At 35.7% G+C, this 23,411-nt stretch overlaps 1 protein-coding gene across 2 annotated transcripts in view; it reads right to left on the bottom strand.

Moving 5' to 3' along the window:
- Positions 1 to 23,411, bottom strand: part of NALCN (sodium leak channel, non-selective) — a 424,006-nt gene that overhangs the window by 42,494 nt on the left and 358,101 nt on the right. For both annotated transcript variants that reach the window (XM_037065791.1, XM_037065792.1), the window contains 8 exons: positions 22,432 to 22,536; positions 17,066 to 17,172; positions 8,339 to 8,459; positions 8,150 to 8,248; positions 2,593 to 2,686; positions 1,978 to 2,084; positions 1,695 to 1,769; positions 889 to 1,008 (listed from right to left, as the gene is read on the bottom strand). In XM_037065791.1, the coding sequence (XP_036921686.1) occupies positions 889 to 1,008; positions 1,695 to 1,769; positions 1,978 to 2,084; positions 2,593 to 2,686; positions 8,150 to 8,248; positions 8,339 to 8,459; positions 17,066 to 17,172; positions 22,432 to 22,536 (828 nt within the window). The remainder of the gene's footprint in view (positions 1 to 888; positions 1,009 to 1,694; positions 1,770 to 1,977; positions 2,085 to 2,592; positions 2,687 to 8,149; positions 8,249 to 8,338; positions 8,460 to 17,065; positions 17,173 to 22,431; positions 22,537 to 23,411) is intronic.

The raw sequence follows: 23,411 nt of genomic DNA, 5'->3' as shown, positions 1-23,411 counted from the left end.
ATAATCCAAGGAGGGGCAAAAGCAGGTTTATAGCTGTGAGTACAGAAAACACAGAGTTTATTCTTGTATTATTATTTTTTAACTATTGTAATATTTTTCAGACAAACAACTATAATCTACTTTTGCCTCACCCTATGTTTGGGATATGGCCGGTTTCAAATATATTATTATATTAATGTTGTTTGTTACTTTTTATATTTTAAATTTGGGTTCTAGAAAATTTAAAATTATATCTGTGGCCATATTTTACTTCTATTGGACAACAGGTTTCAAGGTCATGGTCAAAGACACTCATAGGTGTACATTTTGAGCTTGACCTCAGATTGAATGGAGGCTGAAAGCATTTAGGCAAATCAATGAGAACTCAGGGATAGAGATCGGAAAAGATGTGCTTTAGAGAAATGGCAGCTGGGGATTTAGTAGAAAATAAAGCAGGAAAGCACCTGAGAATCACACTGTGAAATACTTAATATTATGTAGTGGCACAGATGCTACACTTCAGCTCAGAAAACAGGGTTTGAGTTTTTTGATACTAGCTTACATGTGAATTTAGACAGGTTTCTTAATCTGTTTTTGTTTTTACTCTTTCTCATTTTCATCCTTTGGCAAAATGAGGGCTAAGTTAGAAGAGCTTTAAGGCATTTGTTTGAATACTCTAGAACTTTGAGGGGCCAGGTTTTCTCTGTGTGAAGAATGTGAGTGTGTAGACATGTACAATTCTGTGTGTGTGTACTAGCATGTGCGAGGGCCCATCTCAGTCAAAACTGGATTTTAGGAAGATTAATCTGACATCTGTGAATTGGCTGACATAGAGTGGAATGAAACTAAAAACAGGGTTACCTCAAATGAAATTATGGTGTCACCTAAAATAAACAATTATGAACATACCAGAAGGGCAAAGTGAAGTACTACCCAGACAACACCAAGTGACGTCACCAGCAGATCATAGCGATTTCTTCTACTTTGCCAGAAACCAGCAGGTGACATGGCTATGATCTTCATTGTGACCTGGGGGAAAACAATGGAAAGAGTAAGTCAAGACTGAGGGTTCAGAACATATTCAAATGTAGCAACTTGAGTCACGTTATTATTTTAAAGGATGTAGCAACCCAAGAGAAGCATTTATCACATATATGAAAAGGCTGAGTAGGTAACATCTATGTTCTCCACTCTGTTTTGTCTGTTTTATGGTCAGTTTGATAACAAGACATTTTTCTTCCTCAAGTAAAAGATGGTAGATTTTGGGAAAACTGATCATTACAGGGTGAAATAATGATAAGATGAATATGCCTGGAAAGTGATATGACATGAGCCATATATTACAATAATCTTGTCTGGACCAACTCTATTTGCCACCACATTGCAATTTGAGTTCTTGAATTACAAGTGGTTTGTGTATTTTCCTCCAAATATTTGGAATCAGATAACTAGACAGGCCATCATTCTGATATAGCAGTTAACTACAGTTTGCAATTCCTGTGGTTAGAAAAATCTGAAATATAAAATGAAGTCTTTGTTCGAGTTAAGCAGGACAGCCTCAAAAGGAAATACCCTAAGAACATACTACCCACAGGTCAAAAAAAAATGACTTCAGCAGCAATGGGACACAGAGCTGAAATGTGCCATCAAAGGAGGACACTTACTTCGAAATGAGCACCATACCCTTCCCCCTACCCACAGACTCATTTAGGTACCTCTAGAACAAAGATGAAGGTGAAAACCACTGACATTGTTGCCAAAGGAACAGTCACTGGATCCTCAACATCCCACTGGAAAGGAAACAGCATACATGTTTTTGCCCACATCCACCAGGCACAAAAAAGTTCCCCTTCTTTCTCCCATTTGAACACAACTGTGAATTTAAATTTTTTTATACTAAAAAACACAGCTTATAGTAAATATGACCACTTGCAATATTCTGGGATGCACCCATGAATAAGAAATTCATCCCCAGAGTCTTAGGGTGAAACAAAGTACCTTGACAGACAGCAGCACTGACTGGGCCAGGACAAGTAATGCAATTGTCCTCTTAAAAAATGGATGCTGGGTTATGTCATACATCTTGGCTCTGAAACCATCATTATCTGGATAAGAAAAGTTTAAGCAAGGGCATTTTAGACCTAGGTCACATTGACTTTCTTGTGTTTCATTCTCTTTAATGCTCATCATAAAGCTTGTTACATTTCCCCACCCCCACAGCTCAATGCATTGTGTAGTGTTTTGCAGGAATGGCTGGCTTTGAATATTTAAAACGATGGTGCATGGCACTGTCTGTACTGAAAGGAGAACCACATCATTCAATTTCTTTCCGTTTAATACACTTCACTCATATCTTGAAAAGGCAAGCACAAATATTTTATTTAAAGATTCATTTTTTCATTAAGGCTTATCCTGAGAGCACTGAAGCACAACCTTTGGGTGGTTAATTTTAATAGCCTATGGTGAGATCTGTGGTTTGGAGCCTGTTTCTATATTAACTTATGCACAACCACCTAGTGGCCTTACGATTATTATTTTAATTGAAATCTTAGACTCCTGGGGAGTCATGAACACTAATGCCCAACATGAATAAAATCAGAACATCTTTGATACCCGGGCGAGGTGGGAGATGAAGAGGCTGTGCTATCTTCAGTCGGCTCTTCAGATCTTCCCATCTTCTCTGATCTACAGTCAGAAGAGCCGTCCCCTTAATAAACAAAGAAAAGCAGAAAAAGGCCTTTTGTCACATACTCCATACCAAGGATATTGTACATAGGGTGGTGATACAAATAGACTAATTTAGGGGTTAAAATAAAGATATTCTTCAAATACTATAGTGGTTTGATAAACAGGGTCAGAATTCTCAAACGTGTTTTCAAGAGAACTTCCAAAAAAGATGGCCACAGGATTTGCAACACTCAGCAGCCTTCAATTAGCATCTTTGAATGTTTGCCAGGTTTGGGGAAATCTAAAGGTTTTCTACATGATTAAATTTTCCAAAAGGGATCCTGATGTTAATAGTGATTGGTTTGCTTTTATTTCATAGCAGAAAATGCTTCAGCAAAATTATAGCTTGTCAGTGCTGCTGCTTCTGGGTAAGTATGTTTAGTTTTTAAACATGTTTTTCAAAATCATTCTGATTATGTGCAATTGCAAAATTGTTTTTAAGTGGTAGAAAGACATAGAATTTGTATCTCTAAGAAATTAGTAGCTGTGACAACTGACTGAACAAAATCAGACACTAGGTACTTCATTGAAATGCATGTAAATATATTTTATTATAATGTATTATAAAAGCAGAAGTATAATTTAAGAAACTTGGTAAAAAAAAAAACCCACCATTCTTCCTTTCATTCTCCAGAGGTCAGGACAGTCTTCAGGGGTGTATCATCCTCATTATGTTTTCAAACTTTTGCTGATTGTATAAGTCTCAATACATAAAAATGCATTTGTTTTAAATTTAAAAAATCATACAACGATATTAAATAAATACTTATTTGTGGCTTGTTTTTTATCTTCATTGAACACTGTTTTGTACAACTAGATACTAGATCTAACTGGTTTTATTTTAACTTGTAGAGTACCCCACTGTATGAATACATCAGATATTACTCAGTTTAGGTTTATGTACTATAAACAATGTTGTAGTAGATACACATTTTCTGTGTCACCATAAACACCTACAAACAATTCTCTATCGTATGTCTCTAAGGAGAAGAATTGCTGGGGCCTAAGAATTTATGCATTTTTATACTTACCATATGTTACCAAGGTACTGTCCAAAGAGGAGTAAGCAAGAAAATCTGCCACTAGCAACTTCCAAGTGTTCCCATTTCCTAATATTCTTATTAATATTGGAAATTATAAGACATTTTAATTTGGCCTTTTAATGTGTGTGAAATGTATCTAATATAGTTTTAATATTAATGAGATGAAGCATTTTTATATGTATAAGTGGTGATTCCTGTATCTTCCTTTGTGAATTGCCTGTTCACATTCATTGCTCATTTTTGTATTTGAATATTTATTTTTTGATGTTTTGTAGAAATTCTTAATGTATTATGAACATCTTTTAAATCAGATTTACTGGGGTGACACTGGTTAACAAAATTATACAGTTTTCAGGTGCACAGTTCCACAACGCATCATCTGTACACTGTATTGTGTGTTCACTACTCCAAGTCAAGTCTACTTCCATTACCATTCTGGATACCATTCCTTTATCAGTTATCTGAGTCGTAAATATTTTCTTAGTCTTACCTTAGTGTTTTTTTTAAGTTTTCCTTTTATCATTCAGATAAAATGTGTTGTTTATCATTTAGCAAATTCTTGTTTTAATGTAATCTAAGTTATAAATTTTTTCCTTTATGGATGTCACTTTGTGGTTAATGTCAAGAAATCTACAAGTACTCCAGGGTAAAGAGCTCAATTTTACATGGTTTAAAAATGGTTTATAATTTTGCTACATCTTACATTGTTAGGCTATGCATTCATCTGGAATTCAGTTTTGAATAGCTTAGGAGACTCTAGAAATAAGTTTATTTTTTTTAACCTAGACAATTAACTGAAGATCATTTATTGATGGTCTCATCTCCACTGATTTGTTGTGCTAATTCTGTTTTTATATACATGGGTAATTCCTGGGCTTTCTGTTCTGTTCTGTAGCTTTAATTTTCTATTCCTGTAATAATACTGGCATAATTTTACTTACAACAACAGCTTGTTTTCTTTCCTTTTCTACATTTTTGTTGACCCTTAACCTGGCAAAATGTTTATTAATTTAATTTTTTAAAAGAACACACTTTTGTCATTCTTGAACTTTTCTATTGTTAGTTTTTTATATCTTATTACTCCCTTCCATCTACTTTCTTTAATTTTACTGTTATTTTTATTATAGTTTATTGATTTTGATATTTGACATATTAATAATTAATCTTTAATTATCGTCTAACACAGGGGTGTCAAACTCATTTTCACTGCGGGTCACATCAGCCTCATAGTTGCATTTAAAGGGCCAAATGTAATTTTAGGACTGTATAAGTGTAACTTCTCCTTAACTAGGGGCAAGGAGCTTGGTGCTGTTGCCAGGTAGAAACAAGGTGTTGGGTTGAATATAACAAGGTGGAGGGCTGAATTTGGCCCATGGGCCTTGTGTTTGCCACCTGTGCACTAACATATATGCATTAAGCTTCAAATTTCCCTCTACTGATTTATCTATATCTTGTGAGTTTTCATATATGATTTTTAATACATGATTTATTTACATATTTTGTGGTTTTTATATTCTCATTTCTTCCGTAACTCATAAATTAATATTTACAATTTCTGAGGTACCTTTCTGGTATCTTTTTTACCATGGTATAGAACTTGTATATATTATCAATTTTTGACAATTATTATTATTATGACAATTACAATTATTATTTTATGACTGTGTAAAGGACCCATTTTATATTTGAAAGTTGTGAGGGTCAGTGTTCTTTATGTGTCCAGTAGATTAAATATTTTTACAGTGTTAAATTTCATATATTATTTCTTTTGTCTGTCTGATCTGTGAGTCTGTTAGAGAAATATGTTAATATATTTCACCATAACTGTGGACTTTTTTCTAGCTTTCTAAAATAATTTGAGTAATTTTTGTTTCATATATTTTAAGGTTCAGGAATTCTATATTTTTCTGAGGATTCATTTCTTTTGCAATTATTTAATTGCATTGTTTATTCCTAATGATGCTTATTTTAAATTAATTTTTCTGATATCAATATTGCTAAGCCACTTCTTTCATTAACTACAAATATTTGTTCTCTGGATGCTATGATAGGAATACATTAATATTATTTCCTTCTTATAAAAAAGCAAGTTATTTTGAAGCTGAACTCTGAAATAATCCAAAAGAGTAACAAGCTTGGTGATATTATTGATCATTAATGTATGAAACCTCCAAAGGTTTATTATTGTTAAATTAAGTGTATTAATCAAATATTATTTTATACTAGGGAAATATATATATATATATATTACTGTGTATATATATATTTCTGGTTTAGACTTTGAACTTTTTGAACAAGATTCCATTTTCTAGGGAAGATATAATATTACATGATTTTGAGTTGTGAAAACTTTGCTCCCAAAGCTTACCTTATTTCTCTCTCTCTCTCTCTATTGCTTATATTTCTCCATTGCCTATACATTTGAAAATCTATTTATATACTTTCAGGTATGACCATTAGAATGTGAGCTCCATGAGGACAGAAATCTTTATGTGTTCAGGTTGTTATGCTCTCAGAGTCAAGAGCAGTGTCTGGCACCTAGTAAGTATTCAAAGAAACCTGTTGAATGATTGGATAATAAATGAATAAATATTACACAGCAGCTCAAGTGCTACCATCAAAAAAACTTGCAGGAAAATGAAAATGTTTTTTATAAAATTCACATAAATTAGAAATTTATATGTCCTATTGGCTAATCAAGTTTGTAATGTCTAGTAATATGATTTCTTCTCCTTTTCCTCTTTTTATAAGCATGCATTTGAGCTTCCATACATGCTCCCTTTACTTAGTCAGAGATGCTCCTTTCCTACTTCAGAACAGAAATATAATGAGTGTTGGAAGTAGACCTCCTCTTATTCCACTTGCTTCAGACACTCTGAGGTCAAGAACTACATTGTCTCCAGTTATTCAACTTTTTATGTTGTTCCATTTATGCTGCTGAATCATTGAGCTGCCATAGGACCTAATTCTTCTCAAATCAGGTGTGTGCTCCAAAGGCCTTGTGTGGTGTTAATTGACTGATTAGGTTCTGCTCTCATTTCAGAATTCTGTGTCTGCTCCATATCAAGGCTCAAAAGTATCTAAAAGACCCACCTTCTTCTTTCTGGTTGGTATTAAATTGAACTCGCTGTAGGGCTTAAAGAAACTCATTTATAAATGTATTAAATAGGGGGGCTGGTGATATGATCTCTATCCTTTCTTACTCTAAAATTCCATGTTTCTGTGGGTTATAGCAGTGTTGGGATCCAAAAGGGGGATTTTTAAGTCTCATTCTTTGAAAGTTGGAACAAAATGACATCCTCATTTGGCACACATCAAAGGCACCAATTGACTGAGTAACTGGCATCACATATGTGGAGCCTGGGGAATCATGAATGATACAGTTCCACACATAGCCACACAAACCAAAGAGCTCTGATGTGATGTGAATCAGTCCTACCTATGAATAACATGGAGCAGCATGGAGCTATATAGCCATATCTAGCTTTAATTCAGTGCAGGATAAAAGTCAACATTTTCATACTCTTGAAAGAATCACAGATTCTTGCGTTACAGGCAACACTTCTGAATTCTGGCCCCATTTCCTACTACTTATTTTACATCTGTAAGTTGTCTCTTCTTCAACAGTGCACTTCAAAATTGTGAGACTTAAGAGTAGCATATCAAAACCTTAGTGAATAGGAAGTGCTCAGAAACTATATGGGTATCAATTATTATGACTTCAGAAGACTGACCCTTACACAACGGAGGGCATGTCAGCCAAGTCCAGGATAATGGCGATGGCATAGACTGTGCCACTTAAACTCATGTGTGTTTGAAAGAAAATTCCACTTGTTCTTTTTCCCATTTGTAAGCTGTTGTACGGATCATTTTAGCTGTTATGAATTCAGCAGCTGTCTGAGTGTACTATATATAGCATGCAAAGTTTTTACCTGAAATTAGAAAATCTTCTTTTTATTCTATGAATTAGGATTTTAAAATTTCTACCATACCCTCCTCCCCACCTCATTAAAATGCTGAGCTAACCTACTGAGTTACAAAGAAGCATCCAACTTACATTATTTGTTAGAGTAACATTACCTGCAATCACTGCATCAGCTTCAGCTATTGTATTTTAATAACTTGTTGCATAGCCCTTCAATTTCAACAATCGATGTGCCTTTCAGTTGTCATGAATGAATGACAGTGTCACAAAATGAGGAAATGTAGCAAGACAACTGTGCTCTTAAATAACGAGCCTGAAAAGCAGCAATGAGGTAGCTTGTGAAATAGTTACAGAAATTATTTACACCGGTCACATTACAATTTAATGGGACATCATGCTGTGTGTGCAAAAGAGAGCTTAAAGTGAGTGGCTAGAAAAGAATAAACTCTGTGGTACTCAACCAAATAATTCTTACCTTGTTTTCATTGAAATTAGCAATAACTACTCCAACAAAAAGGGTCAGTCCAATCATGCAACCCAGGAATACAAAAACATGAATGTAGATTCCATGCATCTGTATCAATGAAAAATATGGTTATTTATCAAAGCAAGTAAAAGCAGCTGTTGAAAGGATTGCGTTCAAAGGATTCCTCTGCTTGCTTACCGGCCCCACACGATGAATAATAACATCCCTTACTTCTACCCAGCCTTTCAAGGAGAGGACTTCAAACAATGCCAGCATAGCATTTCCCACATTGTCGAAATTAAAGTTCCGAGGATTCGCCCTGAAAGTCAGAAACGGAAATGTTCTGTGAAATTCTGATAAGAAGCACCCTAAGACAAGTATCTGTAACTCTTTCCAATCTTGGGTGCAGTATTATATTTACCACTTGGGAGGTGGGTTATATGGGGATTCATTTGCTAAATCATAATGCTGTATTACTGTGTTATAAATTATTAATTATATAATTAATTATTAGGTAATGATGGAGTGCTCTCCATTGAAAACAACAAAATGCTACCCGCCTCAAGTTCTAGCCCCAGAGCTGCAAATGTTTCTGTCTTGCTTTGATTATCTTGAGGACTGGAAATACACTTTCTAGTTAGAAATTGTATAGGAGCTTTAGAGTTTGGACATGAATTTTGAAATTGTTTTTTAATTGGAAATCTTTTTAAAGGCATAAATTACAATTTCCCACATTAGTATAGAAAAGTAAAAAGAAGACAGTTTGGCCACATTATTTTATTTTGTATCCTCATGTGAACATCATGCTGTAACATAGTGATTCATTTAGAGGTCACTGAGATGACAAGGCATGTTTGCTTATAGCCTTTGTTTCCAGATCACTGTGTCCCAGTTAGATTTTTTTCTCATGTATGCTGAGTGTTCTCAATGATACTTCCCATAGTCTCCAGTGCACAGTATGCTATCTAAATCCACAGCAGATTCCTGATTTCTAAAACACTGTGGCCTCACTAAATTTTTCAGCAGGAGAGGATGTTACATTTCTTGTTTTTCTGACACATGTACACATTTTTTCTTCACAGTTACAAAAGTGATCCTTCCTACTATAATATATTGCATTTCCCTTAGTCATTCTGGTTGCTCATAGAAGATTTTAAGTTTTTTTTTCTCTTTTCCCCTTATTAGAGGCTACTTTAAATAATTAAAAGATTTAGACAACCACACACTGGGAAATCGTGACTATCACTACATTTCCTGAATTTGATGGAGAATTGAGCTCAGAATTATTGAAGAGAGTAGGTCTACTGAAGCTTATCTAAATTATATTTAAATATTTTCTCCTAATAGCTCATTTATTAAAATTTAACCTTCATAAAAGGTAACTCTTGTGGGGGTAATCTGGTTTAGTATTTTTCTACCATCTTTTATGTTTTCTAAACCCCAGACTAATTATAGGGTATATCTTTATAAGTTTTCTTTTTTAAATACTAAATATATTAGGATCTACTAAGAAAAAAACTGAAACTGAAATGGACTTGCTCCTAAAGGTGTAGGGCTATTTGGTCAAAATGTTTTCTACATAGTGCAAAAGCCCTACTCAGAAATTCATATTTTAGAGTTCTGATTTATATTTTAAGTATGATATTAGAAGTATATTATCTTGGATGTTTCCAATAACTTTTTTTGAAAGTTACAATTAGATTTAGTATATTTTACAGCATACAGAAACTATAAGGATTCTACAGATGCCACCACTTTCTTGAAAAAGGATTTTTTTTTAACCAACTGAGCCAGCTTTCAGATCTGATGTTGAACTTCTCTTCCCTATTCATTTTCTTTATGTAAAGTTTCTTTTTTTAAAAGCTGAATTTGTAGCAACCCAAACTACGTTTAGGCATAGCTTAAATATATACTTTTAGGCTAAATCAGGAAAAATAAAATAGAGCATCATGGACTTAAACAGTTGGAAGAATATATCACATTTAAAAAATAAATATTTCTCAGCTTTAATCATATAAAATGTTTGTTTATGCTTTATCATGCACCTAAAATTGGAAAGTTTAAAACTTTGCCTACAACCAGTGAGAACTTCAATGAATCCCAGACATAATCCATTACTGACATCTTACCTGTAGTTCTTTGTGATTTGGAAGGCTGTTTGAATATCATCTTTTCTGGTTACCTTTTAAAAGATTATAATCTTGTCTATCTAATTCAGAAAACTTAGGCATCGCTTCTGACCTCGTAATTTGGTTAGTCTTTTACTTCCCAAGGAAAAGTACTACAAGCTTCCCAAGATCATGACAAGGAAAATTGCAACTTCTTTTGGAAGATGGAGGCACCAAGGAGGAAAGGAATTTTATCTCTACCACTGGATGTGAAAATACAGTGAATGATGTTATCTGAAATGGCCCTTTATATCTTATATCTCTATGATCTTAGTCTAAAGAAATCAGAACCCTTTTGTACTTTCTAGAATACACTGATACACATACACACACACATATATGTGTGTGTGTGTGTGTATTTGCCATGCACTTTTGCAATAGGAATTTGAGTTTCCTCAGTTTGCAACCTTACCTCTCTGCCTAGCCTTGTGGATTCACCTGCTCATGACTTCTCCGTCTTTCAGCTGCCTAATTCCTATTCAACCTTTGAAAGTTAACTGAGTGTCTTCTGCTCTGGGTTCTGTGCCCTGGTTGTGTCATTAGGTGAGTTAGGTGTCTCTCCTGTGTGTCTCACTGAACTGTTTCCCTACTGTACCCTACCCTGGCTGATATATCAGGAAGCTGCAGAAACTTACACCTCAGGCCCTTCCCTGCGCAGATACCTTCCGAGATTCTGGAAGGGGCCCAGCACTGAGTTCACAAGTTCCTATATTTTTAAACTTACAAAAGTAAGGTAAACTTAAGTTATTTTTCTTAACATAAAGAGTGTACCCAAATTGTTTACCACTATAGAGCAGTGGTAAACAAATTTTAGTTTTTGCAGAAAAAAAATTTAAATTTTTTCTGCAAACAATTTATTCATCTGCCTAGATTACATCATGGTAAAATCACCTAGAGGTAAGCTTTTAGGTGAGCTTCAAGTGAGTTTAGAAGTTTATTTATGTACAAACAAAGCCATTAGCATATTATAATAAATTATTTGTAATTTTATTTTATGTTCTCCACTAGAACTCAACTTCTTCATATTCCATGGCCATCATTGTCCCAAGTGACAGCACAATACCTAGTGATTAATAGGCACTTAATAAATACACTTAGTATAAAACTGAGTACTTTATTGATTTTTCTCTCATAAATTTTCCTATACCTAAGACTTCTGCTTAAAACAAAACACACAATTTTTATAATATATAACATGTTTAATTATTTTAACCAATCTAATTTTTATCGTATCAAGTCTGAAAGATTCCAAAGAAAATGAAGTATGCAATCTGAAGAGAAAATACAGAAACCAGACTGTCTCCTGAATTAGACAGTGCATATTTATGTCCTGATTATAATTATTAAATCATTTCTCTAGGCCAATTCCAAGATATAAGTTCTTTTTTAATCATAAATTAGCCAATATAAAATTATTACAAAATTTTTGCCTCCTAACTCTTGACAAGCTTACTAAAGAAGGACAAAGAAAACAATTCCATTTATTGGATGGAAGATTTATATTTCAATAAAAGTAATTCAACTCATAATTTTCTGAACAGATGGACAAAAGATATTGTGATGATGTTCAAATGATACTTCTTTATTTACTTAAGCTTTTAAAGTGTCATTGAATTTGAAACTCCTAATAACTTACATAAGACATTACATTTCAATGAACTGTGATTTTGTAAAGTTATAGGTAGCTGGTTTTATGAAATAAGTTGAATATTATTGTTTACAACTGGAAAAAACTTCACTTTTCTCCCAACATTCCCTTCTACTATGTCCTAGTTCCTGATATGTTATGGAGATTCCAAAGCTTTTTAGATCAGTCTCTTTCCAAAAATTAACTCCGTTTTCCATCCAACCTTGATTATCAGAACCCTGAACAAAGATCTCATCCTCAGAAGCTCAGTCTGACCAGTGGTTTGAAAAGGGAGGAAGAGTGTGGGCTACTCTGTTCCACTCCCCTTCAGGCTCCCATCTGTTTTTTAAGAGGCTGGAGTTATAAAAATGGAGTTACAGTCTACATGTTATACTCCTGTACTCTGGCCATTGGTGCTATTGTCACAGCAGCTGTTACTCTTTGTGGAGTGCATTTGTGTGTTCCTAAGAAACAGTCCATATATTAATCATGTTTCTAACTTCTGTAAACTTGATCAACCTTATCATCTGTCCTACTTACATATACGCTGCACAGACCCTGCCTTGACCTCCTGCCTCCCTTATCACTCTCTTCCCAACCTTGGGAGGAATCCTTTTCAGGGTGTGCTTTTCCAATGAAAAATAGTCAGCCAAGAGTCCATACTCTCAACCATCTCTCTTATTAGGCATTCGTATTCCAGGCCACTGTATAGCTGCCCTAATCACCCCAGGGCCAGGTGCCAAATCATGAGGGCAGCCTCTCTGTTCCAGAGCCTACTGAAATGATCAAACCAGCCAACCCTAAACCTGATTGCCATGCCTCACCTTGCTTCCTTTCAATGGAAACCAGAACAAATGCTCTTGGGAACTATGAGCAGCAAGCTATCTTATCAACGGCAATTGTCTCTTGAGCTGTTGAACCCTACTATACCTCAAGTTTTCCATTAACTCACTATATTTTAAAGTACTCTCCTGAGTGAGGATGCCCCATTGTGCCATTCCTTCTGTGAGCGTAGTCTGTAAGTGATTCTCAGCATCCACTCTTGGAAACATACCCACAGGAGCACCTGCTCCCCAGCACAGTGCACTTTGCAGCAGTTCTTTGCATCAAGATGGCTCAATCAGATGGTCCTGGGCAATGACAACTTGACCCTCTGGGAACATCATATAACCCTGCACTGCAAGATAATAAAGAGCTGCTTGCCCACAAAAGCATCCCTTGTTGCCTTTCCAATCTTTGATATCAGCAACTAGTCCTCCTGGGGAACCTTACTTGGCTAGGGTGGGAAGCACATTTTTCCACAATAAAGGGAGGAAAGATACCATAGCACTCTTCACCGAGTTTTTGCACTTAATGATGTTATATTTGAGTACAGTGGGTTTTTTTTGCATGACCTGGGTGAGGGACGTGGATAAAATTTTGGTAAGTTCTGCTGGAATTGCATAGTGGCTCTCTTTAGAGTACTTTATCTTCTATTAACCTTAGTTTTGAGGCTTTAGCCAAAATTCTAAAACAGTAGGAAAAGAAATCTCACATGATGTACTAATTTAATTATTAATGGTATAATAATGAGTTTTTAAAATATATTTTATTGATTATACCATTACAGTTGTTCTATTCCCCCCCTTCATTCCCCTCCACCCGCACACTCCCTCCCCCACCATTCTCCACCCTCCTTAGTTTATAACCACATGTCTCAAGTTCTTTAGATTTCCCCCAATATTCTTACCCTCCCCCTATCTATTTTCTACCTACTGTCTATGTTATTTTCTGTACCTTCTCCCCCCTTCTCCTCCTCCCACTCCCCTTTTGCTAACCCTCCATGTGATCTTCATTTCTATGCTTCCACTCCTGATCTAGCTGTCCTCTTGTTTTGCTTTTGTTTTAGGTGTGGTTGTTAATAACTGTGAGTTTGCTGCCCTTTCACTGTTAATATTTTTCATCTTCTTTTTCTTATATAAGTCCCTTTCATATATAAGTCCCTTTCTTATATAAGTCCCTTTCATATAATAAGGGCTTGGTGATGATGAACTCCTTGAACTTGACCTTATCTGAGAAGCACTTTATCTGTCCTTCCATTCTAAATGAAAGTTTTGCTGGATAAAGCAATCTTGGATGTAGGTCTTTGGATTTCATGACTTGGAATACTTCTTTCCAGCCCCTTCTTGCCTATAAGGTCTCCTTTGAGAAATCTGCTGACAGTCTGATGGGCACTCCTTTGTAGGTGACTGTTCCCTGATCTCTTGCTGCTTCTAGGATTCTCTCCTTCATTTTAGTCTTGGCTAATGTAATTATGCTGTGCCTTGGTGTGTTCCTTCTTGGGTCCAACTTCTTTGGGACTCTCTGAGCTTCCTGAATTTCCTGGAAGTCTATTTCCTTTGCCAGACTGGGGAAGTTCTCCTTTATTATTTGTTCAAATAAGTGTTCCACTCGTGGCTGTTTCTTTCCCCCTTCTGGTACCCCTATAATTCGGATGTTGGAACATTTAAAGATGTCCTGGAGGTTCCTAAGCCTCTCCTCATTTTTTTGAATTCTCATTTCTTCATTCCTTTCTGGTTGGATGTTTTGTTCTTCCTTCTGGTCCATTCCATTGATGTGAGTCCCAGTTTCTTTTCCATCGCTATTGGTTTCTTGGACATCTCCCTTCATTTCAATCAGTTTAGCCTTCATATGTTCCTCTAATTTGTGACTATAATCAACCAGTTCTGTGAGCATCCTGATAAACAGTGTCTTGAACTGTGCTTCTGAGAGGTTGGCAATTTCTCAGTCACTTAGAGTTATTGGCTCTGGGACTTTGAGTTCTTCTTGCGCCATCTTTTGGGCTGTTTGTGCCTGTTATGTGTAGCAGGATCAGAGCCCTAGGTGTTCACCAGAGCAGGGTAACTCAGTCGCTGGGTTGTGACGCTGTATGTGGGGGCAGGGTCAATGAGGAGCAATGGCGTTGCCCCCACGGCCTCCCACTGCGGACCCCACAGGTGCAGCAGCTGCCACCATCACCAGGGCCCGAGTGTTTTGTCCCACTGCACAGGAGTGTGCCACCGCCATCAGCCCTCGCCCTATGGGGCCTGCGTGGTCCATCTCACTGTGCGCGAATGTGCGACCGTAGTCAGTGTGCCCCGCACCCTGACTCGGTCTGGGCTGCCTCTGCGCCTAGGTCAGGGGATCTGTCCTGCCCGACCCTGCTCCACTGCTGGCTCTGCCCCTCTTACCGTCCCTGTTGAAGGGTTAGTTGTTGTCGGACTTCCCTATAATTCAATTTTCTGTTCTTTGGCTGTGTCTTTGTTCTCCAAACCTTTGTTGTATTCAAACTTGGTTGTGGGAGAAGGCACAGTGTTTCCACCTATGCCTCCATCTTGGCGGAAGTCCTTAATAATGAGTTTTTACCTCACAAAAATAAATGTTTTATGCATCTTTAATTTTTTATTTTAATGTAAAAAAGAGACTGATTTTCTAGTTAGTACAGGGATAAGGATAGTCCCATGTGTTATATATATATACTTCTGTACCATGGAAGAAGCCACCCATGCAAAATCAATTTACTTCTTCATAATTCTTTTTAAAAAAATTTATTTTATTTTATTTATTTGTCTTTAGAGGGGAAGGGAAGGAGAGAGGAAGAGAAACATCAATGTATGGTTGCTTCTCATGCATCCCCTTCTGGGAACTGGCCCCTGCTGGGAACTGGCTTGCAACCCAGGCATGTGTCCTGACTGGGAATCGAACCGCGATTGTCTGGTTCACAGGCCTGTGCTCAATCCATAATTCTTTGGTATTTAAGAAAATAAAATGCAATATGAATTGTATTGAATTGTTTATAAAACTCACTTTCATTTTTAGAGAAATGTCAAAGCAGTAACAATGAGTCCTTGGGGTATAAATGGGTGAAATGTTATTTCCTTTAAAGAGTTGACATTTAGTAGAGAATATCAATTGTTAAAAAAGCAGAGTAGTTGCTGTGGTTCCCTCATTATTCTAACAGGTAAAATTAAATAAAAAGAAAGCAGGTAATGATTTGAAAGGACAAATGCAGTTGGTAGAGCATCCAGTTCATCAGTGAGGCAGACTGAGATATTCCATTCATGGTCTTTAGTAAAACAGAAGAGAAAGGAGGTAACAGATACTTCCAGCTTTGACCTGAAAACTTTGAAAACTCATTTTTGAGAAAGAAAAACTTTAAAGAGAGAGTCAGATATAATTGGTTGTGTTACTGATTATTCCTTTCTAATGTTTCAGTAATGAAAATCAATGTCAATGGGTTTTAAAATTGAAATAGCTTTATGATTTAGGTAGGCTTCTCTACAACTATTGTGAGGACATAAGACCCTCCTTTAAAGTATAAACTCAGGATGAGTTTAGTTTTAATTTGATTAAAATTTAAAAATTTAAACTAATTAAAAATTTTAAATTAAAATGTGAATTCTATGTAGCAGAAAGAAAGGAGCTCCTACCCTTTGCAACAGCATGGATGGAACTGGAAAGTATTATGCTGAGTGAAATAAGCCAGGTGTTGAAAGACAAATACCATATGATCTCACCTTTAACTGGAAGCTAAACAACAAAACAAACAAGCAAGCAAAATAAAAACAAAGACACTGAAATACAGAACATGGGGACAGTGACCAGAGGGGAGAGGGGAGGGAATTTCAGGGGGAAAAGGGGAAGGATTTACAGGAACTAGTATAAAGGACACATGGACAACAACTATGGGGGGTGGAAATGGAAAGGAGGTGGGGAGCATTGGGGGGGTGGGCTGGGATGGGAGTGAAAGATAGAAACAGTACTTGAACAATAATTAAATAAAAAAATTTTAAATGTAATTAAAAATCTGATTGAATAAAAGAATTTTAATCTTACTAATTTTTAAAGCTATGTAAACTCAGATATAAAATTTTAAAGAATTAGAGAAATACTTCAGTGGTATTTCATTAGTTTCATGAAGAAATTGGGACTCTGTACCACTTGCTTTCATATTTACTGTATTTTTGCATCTTGTTGTAACTCAGTGCTTTGCCTAAAAATTATTTTAAATCTGTATCAGAGCTATTATTAGTTTCATGCCATGTTATACTGATTTAAAACCTTATACTGACAAATATTGCATTGTTAGTAATTTTTCCCCTGATATCTTACCAAACACGGGGCACCCAAAATCCAGGTTTTTTCTCTCCAGGTCTTAATTTTAGATTTAGGTTCTTGGACACACTTACATTAATTCTGAATATGCCATTGCAATCTTCCTAAATAGAAAAAGAAAGAGAGAGGTGAGGGAAGGAACCTGGTAAGAAAATGAACTCAGGAAAGATAAAAGATAAGAAACTTATTGTACATAGAATAATAAAGGTCTTTATTTGACAACAGTGATGTGGACAACTAATCAGCAAGTAGTACCAAAGATTGCAGAGATGAGTGGTAGAAGTTGATCTGAAAGCATTAGCAAGAGGGCAAAAGATCTGAATAGAAATTCCTCCAAGGAAAATATATGAATGGTCAATAAGCACTTAAAAAGACACTCAACATCAACATCATTAGTCACCAGGGAAATGAAAATCAAAACCACAATGGGATACCACTAATACCCGCTGAGAAAGCTACAAGGAGGGACCCCCCATCCCAAACTGGAATTATCTTCTGGAGGGTAAGATCCTTGTAGTACAGAATTCCCTCACTAGTTGAGGGTTCTGGAACCCTCAACTAGTGAGGGAATCATATTAGTGTACCAGCTGGCATTGTTGTGAGAGGTTGTATTTGGCTTCAGTGAAATTTTTCTGAAGACCCAGCACATTTGCCCATTTCACAATGGGTGATTTACAAGCACACCTGCCCACACCACAATGAGTGTTCAGCAGTTTTGAGTTGAGGAGTTCAAATTCAAAATTGATGAGTTCAAAAACTGTTTTGAGCAGTGGAAAAAATGTTTAATAGGTGTACTGCATCAAATGGAGAGTATTTTGAAGGTGACTGAAGTTTAAACATGCAAGAATAAATAACACAATTTTTATAAATAAATTCCATCTTGGGGGCACCTCCTCATATAATAAAAAAACTAACAAGCTTTGATGTGGATTTGCATAATTGAATATTCATACTAGAACTCACATACACTCCTGGTGGGAATAAAAAATGGTGTAGCCACATTAGAAAATAGTGTGGCAGTTTCTCAAATGACCAAACAAAGAGTTACCATAAGACCTAGAAATTCTACTCCTACTCAAGAGAAATGAAAAAAAATGTACATGCAGAAACTTATACATGAATGTTTATATCACTATTATTATACTAGGCATTATTTATAACAGTCAAAATATGAAAAAAATCCACGTGTTCATCAATAGACAAATACATAAATAAAATGTAGTACACCCACATAACTGGAAATTTTTCAGCCATGAAAAGAAATGAAGTATTAAGGTGTGTTACAACATGGATGAACCTCGAAAATACTATGCTAAGTTTAGAAAGCTAGCTACCAAAGACTACATATTACATGATTCCATTCATAAAAAAGTCAAATATAGGGAACTGTATAGATACATAATGTAATCAGTTTTTAGGGATAGACATGTCAGAAGAATAAGGTTTTAAGGGGTGACAGTTAAAAGACACAGTGTTTCTTTATGAAATGATAAAAATATTCTAAAATTCACTGTGGTGATGATTGTACAATTCTAAATATGTTAAAAACCACCAAACTGTACACTGTAAGTGGGTGAATTATATCTGAAGTAGGAATTATATCTGAATAAAACTATTTAAAATGGATTTAAAAAATAAAACATTAGTAAAAAGTTTTTGATTCATTATCTGTCTTTATTCTTTCTCCTGTTATTATTGCTTCTTTGATATTATTGTCATATTTAAACCTAAATCTCCTTCCCAGGTTCAAAGTGTATACACTAGAATATTTCAACAAAACTTCGAGTTTTAACTTGTTTAAAGTCACCTTCAACCTTAAAACATGTATTATCCTGGCTTCCCTATTTCTGTCTGTGGACCAACATCTTGTCAACACCCCAATATCAAGATCTTAGAGCTGTTTGTGGCTTTTTCTTATTCAAGTGGTCCATGCCTCTATTCTTATTTCAACTACTAGTTTAATACCAACATTATACCTGTTTAGACTACCAATAAAATTCTTTTAAATAAAACCTTACTCAAATATGTTTAACTTGTAAAGCATAGATAAACTTACAACTATCCAAAGAAACATAATTCACATTTTGCTGTATATTCTTTCATTGTTTTTTCTATGCACATATAAGTTTGTGCCGTTTTTATTCTTTCATAGCCTACTTTTAAAGTTAAAATATATACCAGTTATGTTCTCCTACATACTCGTCTACCACTTTATTCGAAATGGCTGTGCTATGGTGTAGCATATCAAGGCCCCTTGGTGAAATTTGCCTTACTGCCTCTTCCTATTTGTTTTTCTGAGTCCACCCAAAAGCACCTTTGATTGGGTGAGGCAGCCTGGTGTCCAAATTAAAAGCGTGGACTTTAATCTGGCTTCCTGGACATGGATCTCAGCTTCCCCACTTATTGGAAAGTGACTTTGGAAAAGTCCTTGAACTCCTCAGTAGAATGTGCTTAACAATAGTAATTCTTGGGACAATATCTGTACTTTGTGAGCACCAATAAGTGTCTGTTTCCTCTTCCTATAAATGTTCAATGACTTCTAATTTCTCATCAAAGAAATTCCAACTCCCTTAGACTGCCATTCTAGGGCCCTGAGGATCTCTTCCTAAACTACATTTCCGGCCTTGTTTTTCAGTTTATTTTGACATAGGAGGAAAGTGAAGTTTGACATACTATTGAGCGTTGGGTTACGTTCTTTACCTAAATAAACTAGTTTAAACTTTCTAATATTATTGTGTGAGAAGTGCTATAGAGGGACAAATAGGTTCCCAGGGATTAAGTGATCTGAACAAGACACCGTACCTACTTTTTCAATTCTACCTACTTTGCTTGGAAGGCCCTTTCCTGCTAGAGTCCTCTCACCTCATGAAAACCTTCAGCCCAGCACCCCCAGGTGAAGGCACTATTTCCTATACTTGAAAGATTGCACATACTTTCACTTCTCATGTACTCCTTTAAATTCTGACTTGACATTACAGTTACTTAAACATGGAATATACATTCTGATTGGACAGAAAATGCTGCCATGCCAGGTCAGTGACTCACACATTTTTTCCATCCCTCATTTCACCAATCATGGTGCTTTGTACATAACTGATATTTGATAACTATTTGTCAAAAGGTATAATCAGGGTTGTTGTTTTTTTACAAGGCTGTAGTGGCTAACTGATGGGCTCCATATCTCTGTCTAAAGTGATCTCCAGATTTGGGCCATCAAGTTTTAAGAAAAGGAACAGAAGGAGGAAGTAGGCAGACATCAAGAAAATAACATATTCTCCTATCTGGAAAATATGGTACCAATATCTTAGGTTTTGTTATCTTTAAACATTAAACAGTGCAACCCATATGTTGGGGTATTTAGTTTTCTCTTTTCCCTTTGTCTCTTCTTTTGGAAAGATGGACTAAAGTTCAGGGGTAGACCTGATGTTACCTTCATTCACATGGTCTTTTTGACCCTGGCCTCCTATATTAGGACTAGTTTTTTTTTCTAGTAAAGACACAGACCGCATTTCACTATGCCAGTTTCTGCCTCATGCTGATGCTTTCTATGATGTCTAAGTTTTCTTAGGCTTTCTTTATGAGCCTACCACTGAGGCTTCATTGCTCTGGGAAAGAGGGAGAAAGCATCTGTGTGTTTGTCAATCCACTGTGCTCTCTGTCTCCTATCCAAGTCATCAATCTTTAGCTTGGGCTGGAAATGAGTAGATAACACAAAATCACAATGTTCTCAGGCCATTATTAATATATTGAGTCATCAGGATTCCTACTGGGCTTCATCCTGAAATGTTATCTTTCTGGTCTCTATTGAATGTGAATTTAAATAACCCTTCTTTCCTTATGTTAGCTGTGGACTAATCAGTTCCATATGACTTCCTTCATTAGCTATTTTGGTACATCATGAACTTTATATGATGTTCCTTGTTATGTCTTCTCAGGTTTATCGAAGTTCCTCTGGGGAGAGAAGTTAAAGGAAGTAATGACTTAGGTGTGCCTTGTCAAACAACATAAGGTCTGCCCTACATACATACATCTCTTCTGTCACTTTCTGAAACCCTCATTATGAATACAATTGGTAATGCATATTTACTATACAAATATGTTATCACAAAACAATTAGAGAGCTAATACTTTCTATAATTAGAAGACTGAAAATGTAGGAATGTTCAAATTGATATAAAATCTATATTAGATAGCCATAGTTACTTGAAATATGGGAATATGTATTATAGTTGAAATCTATTAATCTTTTCAAAAACATGCATTTTAATGGACTCAGTACATTATGTCACCTCTGTGAATGAGGAAATACTTTTGCTAGTTAATACATCAGCAGTACTTGGTTTACTTCATTAGTCTACTTGTAACATAGGGGAGAATCTTTAAAAAAATGGAACACTGGATAGCATAGCAGAGGTTGGCAATTATTAATCAAACTTGGTCCCTTTTTCCTCCTAGTATCTAAACTACACTTCTTCACTGAACTCCTTCATTAAACTCCTTCACTAAACTACATATTGCAGTTTCTCTTCTAGTCTGGTGGGGCCATGCTCTTCCTAGTAGAATGTGGATTGTAGTGAGGTGTGCTGCTTCTAAGCTCAGCCCACAGCCCCCTCAGATAGAGATACTTCTCTGTTCTTATGGGCCAGCTAAACAAAGAAGACTTTGAAACAGCAAAGGGTGGGGACATAAAATGGAAGAAACGTGAGTGCCTGAGAGGTTATTTGGAGGAGATCTGTCCAACTTACCCAAGATGCAATATATTCATTTCATTATGTTCAGTTACTGAAATATTGGAGTTGTTTCAGTAGCTGGCTTTCTCTTACTGACAACTAACTAAAGAAAAAAGTAGTAGCAAAAATATTCAGGCTTGGGTCTTTGTTAGTTGTCTTAATGGGGAAAATTTTGGGCAGCTAAGAGCTAATGCAAGGCCTTGACTTCCTAACGGAGAGAATGCTAGAATGGAGAAGTATTATAAAGGGGTGTGAAAGTCAAACTTTACCTTTTGTATTTTTGGGGGGGTGCTGTTTGTGGACAAAAGAGGCAGGATTAAGTTTGGGAAAACTCAAAGGAAAAGTGTCTGACGTCCAAGACCTGGAATCTTGGGTACCTCTGCAGAAGATGTCAACAGTAGATTGAGACTGGAATAGGAAGGAAGAGTAGAAGTCCCTGAGATGTACTTTTAATCTTATAAAGCTTTGTTAGCCAGAAGAGACATGATGCATGGTTTAAGCAAGAGAAGTTCATGGGAAGAGAATTCTTAAGCATTTTTCCAGGCAGTTCCCAACATTGTCTCAGTACATGATTATTAAGGGGAGGTAAACTACCTTAATTTTTATTGCAAAGGACAGAAAGGAGTATCTTACCCTTCTAATAATGTTGGGATCATTGCACTTTGCAAGTTTTCCAGCAAAAAGCTGAACTCCAAAGCTTGCAAAAACAAGCATTAATGTCAGCAAAAGAATGGAGACCTGAAAGAAATTGATGAGCTATCAGATCTCTTGGTAAAACATTAAATAGAAGGTTCAGTTTGAACAGCAGTATGAACAGTACTTTTTTGATAACACTGTATGAAATGTATGATCTTTTGATGATATCATTTAATTTCACCACAGATCATTCAATTAGCCTTATTGGAGTGTTAAAAAATGAAATTTAACAAATTTTGAATTTTTAGAATAGAAACATATGACTTTAATGTGAGAAAATGGGCTACGACATTTCATATGACAAACTGTTCTGACTTTGAAGTCAACCCTTTCATCTATTTTATTAAATGGAACAAAAGAAAAATGTTTAAATAATTATATTTTCCCCAATTTTCTTCAAAATGGATTTATTTCTCTATCAGCAAAGCATAAATTAGAGGGAGAGTGGCTTTGCTTTCTCATGAGCATGAGGGCATACTGACATCACAGAGGATTAGAGGTCAGTCTTAAAGAAAGCAGATCTGTTCATTGACTCACCCTCCCCTGCTGGAGGATCATTTTGGTCTCCTCAGAAATACTGAGTAGCACAGAAATACTGAACATGACCATTGATCTATACTGGTTGACTAATCTAAAACATACTTTAAATGTACTAAAGTTACACAGAAACACGATCAGGAGAAAGGCACAAATAGATTCTTTTCTAAAATCTATCAAGGGTTGAAGATAAATGTACATTAGCATTCAGGTGATATTCTACTTTCCTTCATTCTAGCTGTGTAGAAGCCACCGTTTTATGGCTTTAATGCAAAGAAAACATGTAATTTAAAACACACCTTTAAAAAGATGTTAGCAAATCTATGCCTATAGTAATATTCCAACCTGTTGTACAGGTTATTATAATACCTTACAGTCAA

This window comes from Sturnira hondurensis, unplaced genomic scaffold (assembly GCF_014824575.4).
Source record: "Sturnira hondurensis isolate 20B ecotype Veracruz unplaced genomic scaffold, ASM1482457v3 Scaffold0016184, whole genome shotgun sequence".
In the NCBI taxonomy this organism is placed as follows: Eukaryota; Metazoa; Chordata; class Mammalia; order Chiroptera; family Phyllostomidae; genus Sturnira; species Sturnira hondurensis.
Note: the sequence above shows the minus strand (reverse complement) of the source record. Positions and strands in the feature narration are given on the sequence as shown.